Source organism: Charadrius vociferus, unplaced genomic scaffold (assembly GCF_000708025.1).
Source record: "Charadrius vociferus isolate BGI_N301 unplaced genomic scaffold, ASM70802v2 scaffold251, whole genome shotgun sequence".
NCBI lineage: Eukaryota > Metazoa > Chordata > Aves > Charadriiformes > Charadriidae > Charadrius > Charadrius vociferus.
The window spans coordinates 1,664,926-1,676,089 of record NW_009646963.1 but is presented as its reverse complement, the minus strand read 5'-3'; the positions used below and the strand labels follow the sequence as shown (position 1 = coordinate 1,676,089).

Genomic DNA, 11,164 nt, shown 5'->3' with positions numbered 1-11,164 from the left:
GGGGGGGCGTGGCCGGGCCCAGCGCGGGCGCTTCCGGGAGTTGTAGTCGCCGTGGTGGCCGCGGCCTGCCCCGGCTTGGCCGCCCCGGTCCCGCACCGCGGGGTGTTCGGGGGCTCCGGGAGAACCGGGACGCAAGGCGGGGGTTGAGTGCTGCCCTAGGGAAGGGCAGCGGTGGGGAAGAGCATCCCCGACCCCATCACCTCGGACAGGCACCACTCGTGAAGGGCTGTCCACGGGTGAGGCAGCTTTTGATCCGAGTGATGCTCCGAACAAGCAGAAGGGACACCGAGATCGGCGCTTCCAGGCTCTCCCAGGAGTATTCCTCAGTTGGCACAAGCAGACCAGGGAGGGAGAACCAGTCTCGGTGACCAAAGGGCTACGGCAGCCCCTGTTGCAGTGGGGGCAGCTTGCCCAGTTTGTGAAGTGTCCAGTTTGTCTTGGTCCTGAAGAATTCCCAAGAAAAGTCCCATGGTGGAGTCACATTCCATCTTGGAATCAGATCTTCTCAATAACACAGTTACGTGTGAATGTTTAATTTGTCACCCATCTTCAAAAGAGACAAAAACCCCAAGCGCTTCCGGAGTTGCTCCGTGTCCCTCTGGCTAAATAATTCTCCATAGCAGCCGTCTCCCAAGTGCAAAAATAAGATCCTCAGCATCTTTCTGGGTTTGGTTTGTTATTCCTTGCCCAGGAACCCTTTACCTTAGGCACTGCCTTTGCCACTGAAGTGGACTTCTTTCAAAGCCAGCCAGCACCAATCTGTCCGTGCTCTCCTCCCTAGCCACAGCAGCCATCCTTGCTCATTTTCCCACCGATTTAAAAAAAAAAACAACCAACAACTTCTGAAGTTGTTTGTGGTTGTTTTTTTTTTTTTCCTGCAGGGGAAGGGAGAGGAAGAGAAGAGGAAGATTTATGAGAGCTATTATGAGCAGCCTTATTTTCATCACTCCTAGTCTAAAAAGGAATTCAGTTACAAAAGAACTCTTTTTTGTTTTTGTTTCTTTTTTCTAATACTCCCTTGCTTTGCTGGAAACAAAATCACACTGTCAGCCAGAGATCAGGAAATTAACATGACTGCGCTATTTTTAGCATCATTAAGAGAAAAAAAAGGCAATTGCATTTCTAAAATTCTATTGTTGTTTTAATAAGGTGTTACTAAGAGGGTGTTACACATTAGGCCTCTTTAAAATACTTGTGCCTTGACCGTGCTCCTTTAATTACCGCGTCGCCCTGGTACGCATGCAGGCAGAGGAATTCTGTCACAGTATCCGCTCATGCATTCTCGGCCATTTGGCTATTACGTCAAAGCAAAGCTACCGAATCACGTGCACGTGGGGAGGGAAAGGAATCGCCAGGCCGCCGGGACAGAGCTCGTTTTGCTGGGTTATTTGATGCCAAGGAAGGGCAGTCAGGTTATAATCGGGCGTAATTAACACCGCCATACCCTGAGTCCTCTTTACATTCAAGTCACATGATGACCTCAAGGAAATGAAAAATTCTTTCCTGCTATTGAAACGGGCAAACAACATCTCCAGCTGATCCCCGTAATGAGAAAATAACAGCCCCTGTGCAGATGAGGTTTCAGAAGTAGGATTTAATCTACGCAGCTCCCCGCAGGGAAAGCTCACGAGCAGACTCGAGGTGTTTGCCTACCTTTGGGTTTTGCTTTTTGGGGTATTTTTTTGTTTTATTTTTAAAGAAAGGTAACGCTTTGTGCTCAAGGGCTCTGTCCAGACAAGGTCTAGATGATTCAAAGGACTGGAGGTGCGTTAGGGAACTATTTGCTGAGCTCGGCTGTAGGTTGTGATGCTGTGGCTGGTAGTCAGTCTAAAGAGGCATGTGACACGGAACATCTATATTTCAGAACACAGCAATACCTTGTTAGCACTGGCAACTAAAATGCCAATTACTTAATAGGCCAAGAGGTCCCATGTCCTTCCCCACCCCTGTGTAAATATTTGAAATTAAACAATTTTTTTAACTTATTACTTAACATCCTTTTGATTTAAAAAAGGGAAGAAAAAAATGAAGAAAAAAAAGAGATAACCCTACCTAGAAAAGTAATGGCAGGAAGACACATTTAGCTCCGCGCAATTAAGATTTGCAGCCAGCACCATGGGGGTTCAGCTGCCACAGAGACGCAGCCCTCCCTCCCACCTTTCCTCGCAGTTGTCAAGCAAGTGCTTTGCAGCTGGCAGCCAGGGAGCCCCCAAATCCAGCTCCTTAAGACTCCAAGGTCTGATGAAGCCCTTCTAGAGCTTGGCAGGCGCACAGTAGCAGGACAGTCTGGTCTCATTCCCCGCCCTGCAGGGAAGCTCACCCTTTTAGCATGTGTTCTGGTCTCCAGTACTGCCAGGAAATCTCCTTCTACTGGATGAGTACTTTAAAATCTATTTAGGTAAGAAATATTGCATTTCTCTAGGGGCCCTGCCTAGGTTTCAATTTGCTGGCAAACAGAAATCATTACCACGCAGGCAGGGCTGAGTTTTTCTGGGCTATCCGACTGTATCCATTACCCTTGTCTGAATTAGCAGCTTCAGGGCAATGTCCCATCCGTGCTCTGAAAGTACCAGAAAGGCAGCGACGCTGAACTGATCTGAGCACCAGCAGCATTTGGCATTCTCCCCGGAGCCGTCTGAGCAAACAAGGCAAAGGGGAAAAAGCCCGTCCCTCCCTCTCTCCACCTGCCCAGTGACTCAGAACAACTAGAAATGGCAGCTTAACTCTCATTGCTGCCAGAACGCAGACCAACATACCCAGCGGTCAGAGTGAGGGCACCCGGACTGCCAAGAAAGTAAGTACGCTCAGCCGTTTTTAGGGGTGGGGGAAGGGATGGGGACACTCGTGTCTCTATAGCAACCCCTGCCTCGGGATCCTGCTAAATGATGGGGAACAAGGGCTGCTAAAATTAGATCATCTAGTGGTCCCTGCGCCAAGGGCAACAATTGTGAGACAAAAGAAATAATTCCAACTTCATTTCCCTCTACCTTCACCAAACAACTTTTGTTATCTTAGAAACTTCCGGGAAAGAAAAAAATACGTACAAACCTTCTGCATTCCTAGTACGATAGTTTGGGTGGCCTGACTGAGAGCAAGTGATAAATTCTGGTTGAAGTGATAAAGTTCCAGGTACAAAAAAAATCTGCATGTCATGCCTTGCTTTTGAAGAAATAGAGAATTTAACACAGCTGATAATGGCCCTGACATGGGCTTCCCAGTCAGGAACAGGAGGTAGCTGCTTATTTAAGTAGAATTCCTGTGAGAGTGGGTTTGCTGGAACCAGCAAACCAGTTTGCTCTGAACATCTTGGCAAATGGCACCCATGTTAGTAAAAATTAACCAGTGTAAGGGAAGGCTGTGTAAGGGAACCATGGTGTGGGGAAGAAGACATACAGATGTTCAAAGGACTGCGAAAAGCTTGGAAGAGAAACCTGACAGAATTAATAGCTGGGGGGAGGAGAGGAAGGAGCAGCTGACATGGCTGTAGGACCAGTCATAGCTAGAGCTGGCTGCAGCAGGAAGAAATGACTTTTAAGGGAGGGACAATCACAACTTGTCTGCTTGTTTCCACTCTTATCCTAAACACCTAAATGGCTGGAGCAGGTAGAAGAGGCGTTTAAGCCAGAGAGGAGTTAAAGGAATCAGAGCTAGCCTTGGGGGAACAACTGCAATCCCAGAAGGCACACGATACAGGCTTTGCACCCTGAGATTGTGCAAAGAGAATTCCATTACCGTAGCACATGCTCTGCTCAGACTATGAAGACTTCACAGGGCACGCTGAGCTAGGACCCTAATTTAACCATCTGAGGAGTGCATGCACTAGTAGGGAACTCAGTTCCACCTCCGCATAAAGGCGCTTGTTCCCAGATCTCTGCTGAGCCAACAGACTCCTTTCAGCCTGTACTGGTATTTGACAAACAAGCAGCCTCTGGTTTTCAGTACGCATACGGCTAATAGCCTAGAACACAATAGTTGGTTTCCCGTTACAGCAGGGAAGGCTTTAACTTATTCACAAGAACAGGATAGTGAGTCAAATAGCTTAGCAGGTTTTAGAAAGGGATTGGATGTTTGCATGGTGAAACAACATCCACAGCCATATTAGCTAGGATAAGGGTTACAAGCTCAGCGATCCTCACGCTACGGGACAAAATGATCAGTGACTGGGATCACAGGCAGACAAAAGCGACAGCCATTCCCTGAAGCTCCTTGCAGCAAGGTCACATGGCCATGAGCAGGCACTGTCAGAAACCAGATAACCCATTGTGCAGTTCTAGCTGGGCTAATCCTGCGTGTCCCCAGAAAGCTCCAGACAGGCTAGGCACAGAATGAACCAGAGAGAAATCCTTGTTATAAAAAAACAAACAAAAAAACAAAAGAAGAAGCTTTATTGGTATGCATCCTACAGAAATGGTTACAAGAAAGAGCCTTGGATTAATCTGTCAAAGAAAACATGGAACAGCTGTGCTCTCCCTAGGAAGGCACCAGCCATAGGCAGGTTCCTTACAAAACAGGGCAGCATGGAAATATACTGGAAGAAGGTGGGGGGAGGAGCGGACACATGGGATTGGTTCTCTGTTCTTCAATAGTGACGTGGGGGGCAATTTCAGACAATTGAGAGGAGGCCTGGTAAGAACAACCACAAGGTCTTTCCTCACACCAGAAATGGCACTTGCTTTTTACTGAGCTGGTCTTCTCCACGTGTAAATACTTGCCCACCAGGATTTTTATAGTGAGCTGGGGCAGCTACTAGCAGAGCTTCTGAAAAGGCAAGAGACAGTAATCCTCATTTGCTCTTTCTGATAGTCAGTTCTGATCAGGTTTCAGTCCCCACTCAGTCTGTTACTTCTCCAAGCCTAAGCATACTACTGAATTTGTACTGCTTTAGAAAAAAATAATCAACCGGTTTTCAATAATAGTAAAGTCCAGAGATGTTTCAAGACTCTCTTGCCAAACTGACAGGAGGTTTAGCCATGTACAGATAGGATCACCTCTTCTTGAAGCCATACTTTTTCCTTTCGTAGAAGAGATCTGTCTTGGAACTGCCCAGGTTGACGATCTTAGGGCAACCGTCTCTCTGTAAGAAGAAAAGAGCATGTAAGTTAGGAGATGGGCAAACAGAACACCACCATCGTTTACATAGTTCTAGAAGGTTCTCAGTTCCCACGCTCTTCACCCTGTCTTCAACACACATTTCAAACATCTGTGCAGACAAACTGCCCTCCAATTCTGGTTACCACCAGCAACAGACTGGGACAGAGAAGAGGACAGACACTTTTTTAACATTACTCTAGGACATTCTCTTCCTCAGGGCAAAGATTGGAAACAGCTGATATAACATCAGCAGTTTAATGAAAAGGATGCTCAGTGCCTCAAGACTGGATTCTTTCTAAATTAGGATATGCAGGATTTATAGGGCCTAGAGGAATAACCCGTTTCCTCCTTAGCCAGAAAGAATCTTGTTGCTTTAGATGTTACCAAGCCACTCTCATGTTTAGGGACCCCTCTCAGCTGTGACAGCAGAATTGAATCTCTGAATTCCTGTATCCTGGACTGATTGCTGCAGAGGCTGTACAGTCATCTTGGGAGAGGACAGCTATTCACAGCAGCTACACAGGTAAGTTCCTATACTTGAATTCCAGTAGATGGTGAGAAAAAAAAGAAAAGAAAAGCAAGAAGGGAAGAGGGGGAGACCCACCTCAGCGATGTGGTTACAAACACAAATCAGAGAGATGTATCTCTCAGTGTACCAGGGAAGATTTGTCTGTGGGCCACCAGAGCCTGGCATATCCATAACTACTGAGGGCAAAATGTTGTGGCTGGCAACAGCAGCTGTGAGGGGCCCAGCAGGCAGAGGAACACGTGTCCTTGGCTGCTGTGTAAGCCAGAGTGGATTAGATTTAGAAAGCATCTGGGCAGATGTCAGCCGCTGTAGAAACTGCACCCAAGCTGTCTCACTGATACCTGCTCCTGGGCAGGAGATGCAACCTGGTGGGGAAGGTCTGCATGGCAGAAATAACAGGAGAGGTGGGGAAAAGAAATCATTCCTCCCCTATATACCTGCCACAACCCATCTCTCGCTACAGTCTCCTTATTTGATTTTGAGCCTCAATAGTAGGACTCTTCCAAGCCTTGCCTCCCACGATCCAGGAAGCCTTTGACAATCTTGACAGCATTATTGCAAGGCTCTGTTCATTCTTCCACCTCCTCCTAAGAAGGCAGCACATATGCATGCTCTTGTCCCCAAGAAAAGCTTACTTTTTGCAATTCATAGCTGTCCTAGGTGACAAGGCAGGATTTTGGCCCTTAACCATGGATAGAAGTGGGGTGAAACAACACCTTATTACTCCCCCCATCAGAACAAACAAACTAAGAGTAACCAGGCTCTTTACCTTCTGCCGTACAGCGTTCCACCTCCTCCCTCCATTTTAGTATTTGCTTTCTTGCTTCACTATTTTTTTCAGTCTTTTTCTGAGGATGATGCAAAGGCTGTGACTGAAACCTTGGAGTGTTAGAGCTTCAGGTATAGAGCTCTGTCCATCTGCTTTTCTTACTCACATCAGCACCAGCTACTATAATTGTGACAGACAACACACTTGACTTTTCTTGTTCTGGGCACCCTACACCCGTGCTAGAACTTTTCATTCCTGCAAGTCAATCATGTCAAATCTGCTGCTTCAGATCTGCAACTTCACATCTGCAATAATCCCTAACAGTTTGCTGGTACAGAGCAACTGTCTTCACCCACAGCAGCCCTCACCCAGCTGTCAAAATACCCCAGTTCTGACCTGTTATTCTCCTGCTCCTCCAGCTGTACCTTTTCTACAATCCTCCCTTGCAGAGCAGCTGGCTATTTCACACCTGAACCAGACATGATAAGCTACAGGTGAGCTTAGGTTATGAAAAATACCTGTTGAGAATCAGTATGAATTGCTAAAAATAAACTCAAGTCTATTTTACTCATGACTTATCAAGCCAGGTGTCTTGGTTCCAAAGGCAAGTGAACAAAATTAGTTTCTCACAGCATTTCCAAAGTAGGAGGCAGCACCTCCACCACAGCACTTACATCCACATTTAGATACTAAGAAAGATTATGGTCCTGTCAGATCTAATGACTACATTCAGATGAGGACCTGCCCCTGTCCTGAACTGAGCTGCAGGCCTCTAGAGAAAACATAGGCACTGCAGAGAATTAAACCAGCAACTCACTCAGCTGAGCATGTTCCTCTAAATCGATCTGAACCATTCTCTCAGCATGTTCTCCACTGTCATTAGGATGTACTTGAAATGGCATTTGCAAAGCACCAAAACTCAATCAACCTTTAACAGACACTCTCACAGCTACCAGGTCCGTATTCGGGACATATTGCAACTGTAAGCATCATGTTCTTGCTTCTCCCTAAGGTCTTTCTACCACTTCATTTGCAGTTCTTCACATCCTGCAGTCATTGTGTTGGATATTAACAAATACCTTACAGGGTGAACAGCTGCCTCGTTTCACATGCGCAGTGGCTACCTTTCAGCACAAGAAGATTAAACAGCACTGACTATAGAAATAAGGGAACATTAGACCAAAAAGTGTTGGCAGAAAAGGAGGTGTCTACAACGTAGGCCATTCCAGAAAAGAGTAAAAAAATTAAATCATATCCCACTGAAATTATACAAGAAACTTTAAACTTGTAAACCACAATTAGTAGTGCAGACACAGGACGCTAAGATCTAACTTTATGTTGTAATCCAAAGGAAAACACAGGTGGTGATTCCACAGGCCTCACAGTACCGCACATGTCCTTGGGTCAGTGGCTCATAATGGACTTCTAGCGAAGAGCTGCTCCTACCACAGCCTTTGCAGTGTCTAATATCTCTGACCCTGATAAAACCTAGGCTGAGAGATCTGGCAAGATAACAACTTCAAGCTGTAACAAACAGTGTGGGGAGGAAGTGAACTGTGAGTGTGCAGTGCGAAGTAGTCAAAGATACTTTGGGATGAAGAGAGTTGCGAAACCCCAAAATGCTTCGATACTTCAAAATGTTTTGCAAACACAGCGAACTACCAACAGGGAAGGAAAGGTACAAGGCAATAAAAAACAGTGCCAGTATTGGTAGTGGAACCCAAGCGTCCCATGTCCCAACGGTAATTTCACTAGCTCCAAGCCCCTTAAAGATAAGCACGGCTACTAAATAAAGACATAACTAATTCAACAAGAGACTGGATGGCAACATACATCTTTTTCCTGGATGGTGCACTCCTTGCAGTAGTAGGCATCGGACACTCCCGGACCCCCGCAGATCACACAGCGCCCTTGGTACGAGCCATAGTTACACTCATCACATATGCGCACAAGAGTGCAGGGCCGCACATAGGAGTCACAGATCACGCATTTGCCATCACCTGCAAATACAGCAGAGCCTTTGGTTACAGAACATCCTTTTCTCCACCCCCACATCAAAGAGGAAAAGCTTCCTAGTCAAAGAACTTGCTTTTACACTCAAAACCAATAAAATTGAACTGCAGAAATTCATCTTGCAGGCACAGGGTGCAACTCTGTATTTGCACACAGATTTGGGAAGAACAAGGGCCAGCAGCCTGCAATATTTGAGTTCTTTTTTTCTTCTTTTTTTTTTTTTTAATTGTGCATTCGCAATCAGAGCATAAACCCAAAGTCACTTCTGTGATTAGCAAACACCTGCTTAGATCATACCATTACTTTTGCTCTAGAACTTCTGAATTTTTGACTTGTTAAAAAATGCTGGACTGACAGGACTAGTGTCCTTACCTACACAGAAGCAGCAGTGTAAGCTTCTCCCACAGTGCCACATCAACAAAAGTCTGGAGTTACTATCCTCAAAGAGATGAGATAAGAGATTGTACCCATGGTCCTTTTAATCCTTCATCTGTGAGAAGGCCAAAGAAAGGGCAAACTGGCATAAACAGCCATTTCACAAAAGTTGCTCTTGCTTTCTCACAAGGAACTGAGTGAAACTCAAGTACTCATATCATACAGGCAAGCTGCCATCAGATGCCATTGACAGTCTCTGCTGTGCTGGACCTTAGCCAAAACACTGACCTAGGGATGAAAGGCTTCATATCCTATTACCAGTTCCCCAGGCATCTAATCCTGACTCCCACAAACAGCCCATCTAACCTGCTCTTAAATCTCTAGCACGGCAGCCCTCAACCTGTTTCACTGCTGAGTGCTCCTGAAAACAATCTTGTTGCTTCAGACTTTGCTTATTTTCATACTATTTTTGAGTCACAAACTAGCTATCTTATTTGTTCTATTCCCTTACAAGGATCTAATGACAGATCATACTCTTTCGTCTCTTCTACAGTTGAGCACTGGCATTTGATTCCATGGTTTTTTTTCTGTTCTAACTCCAGATGTTCCCCCACCACAACCATTTCCTATTCTCCTACATGCTGAAGGGAACCTTTCTCAAGGTGTGAAGAAATCAGATTCCAAAAGTGCATTTTTCCCCTGCTTTGAAATGATCAGGCTGATTGTTTTGTATTACAGATTACAAAGAATCAATCAAAAAGTCACTGTAGCCTCAGTTATTGAAAATGCTGGTAGCATACACTCTCAAACAGCATGCATTTGTGTGACAACCTTTTTGAGCATGTAACTTTGTAAGTATTCATTGATTTACACTTGCAATACACAAGTAACTGTTCCCATGTCAGAGTGTTACATCAAGCTTGTGGTTAAAGCAAAACTGGAATCAAATCCCTAAATCCAAACTCTGCACTCTAACCATGTTCTCAAGTAACCATATGTAAAAGCTATACTTACATTTTTCACAAAGTCGTCCGATTGCTGTAAGAAGAAAAAGAAGTAAAAAATTATTTGAGACAGAAGCAGGAGCTTGAATGTCAAATAATTATCTTCTGCACTGATCAGTCTTTTAAAAAAAAAAACCAACCAAACAAAACCAATCAAAACTAAACCACAGAAACAGTTTGAGCATAAATACAAACGTATTTTTGATAAACAACATATATCCTCCTGGAGACAATTACCAAAATCAAAGTTTGGATGCACTGTGAAGGCACAATGACATTCATTGACAGTAAGAGAACCTACATTCATTATTCCATTTCAAACACAGCCAATGCACCTGACCAAAGGAAAACCTATACATGAGTCTTTGCACAGCTTTTACATTGCTTTTAATGAGACAAAAAAAATAAAAATCAAGTGTCTGCTTGACTTAAGGCAGCCCAAATACCTTCTTCACTTCAGAGCACAGAGTTAAACGTGTCTTAGAATTCTTGTCACTTGCCTAAGAAACTCACAATTATGTTAGTAACTTAGATGAATGCCATAAATATAAAGTTCTAAAGACCAGATGTCCATCTTTACAAAGACTAAATAGTGTTTAATTTGAAATTTGAGGGTCAAGGGATTCATCAGGCTAGAAATGAATTTTCAATGTAGACAGACTGTGAGCTGCATTAACTATTTTAAAAAGAAGGTTCCTACAGACAGTGCAGCTGAATATAATATTTTGTGTTTAGGGTTTTTTTCAGAAATTTGCATGTTAAATTTGCTTTTCCATGGAGTGGAAAAAATCTGGAAGAGGTATCTCAAATTCTAATCTTGTATAAGATTTCTTTAAGACTTAGCAGTGCAAATTCTGACCGAAGTGACAAGAACAAAGCTATGCCTATATAGAAGCATAACCCGGAAAACAATTTTATCTTGCAGCCAGAAGGATGCTCCTAGTGCTGGCTGAAGCCTCCAGCTCGTTGTCCTGGCTGCACTGGTACGGCCAACGCAACAGGAGCAAAGTACATCAAAATCGTATTTTTCTGTGTACAGCCATCTTCTTCACCTGCCCCCTAACACCTGAGGAAGAAGAGGCTGCTGGCACGCAGGCGTTAAAGCCATTCAGCTCTACTGAGGGAGGCCCAGGAGCACCTCAGGACGGGCCCCGGGGGGAACACCCGGGTCAGGGTTAGGACCGAGAGCCTTCCTTACCGAGCCTCTACTCCCACGGCAGCGGAGGAACCCATAAAACACGGCAGAACGTAAAAATAAAAGCGAAATAAAATAGGGAGGGAGGAGCGAGGCGAGCGCCCCTCCCCCCCGCCAGGCCTAACGGCCACGCGCGCGCGCCTAACGGCCGGTGACGGCGCCCCCCCCCAACACCCTCTTGATGAAAA

At 45.1% G+C, this 11,164-nt stretch overlaps 2 protein-coding genes across 2 annotated transcripts in view; one reads left to right on the top strand and one right to left on the bottom strand.

Moving 5' to 3' along the window:
* The window catches only part of ACO2 (aconitase 2, mitochondrial), a 44,215-nt gene that overhangs the window by 11,657 nt on the left and 21,394 nt on the right, over window positions 1-11,164 (top strand). The window lies entirely within an intron of this gene.
* The window catches only part of PHF5A (PHD finger protein 5A), an 11,352-nt gene continuing 4,917 nt past the window's right edge, over window positions 4,730-11,164 (bottom strand). The window contains exons 2-4 of the mRNA XM_009895257.1: window positions 9,792-9,815; window positions 8,223-8,389; window positions 4,730-5,074 (exon numbers count right to left, since the gene is read on the bottom strand). Of these exons, the coding sequence (XP_009893559.1) occupies window positions 4,985-5,074; window positions 8,223-8,389; window positions 9,792-9,815 (281 nt within the window). The 3' untranslated portion in view covers window positions 4,730-4,984. The remainder of the gene's footprint in view (window positions 5,075-8,222; window positions 8,390-9,791; window positions 9,816-11,164) is intronic.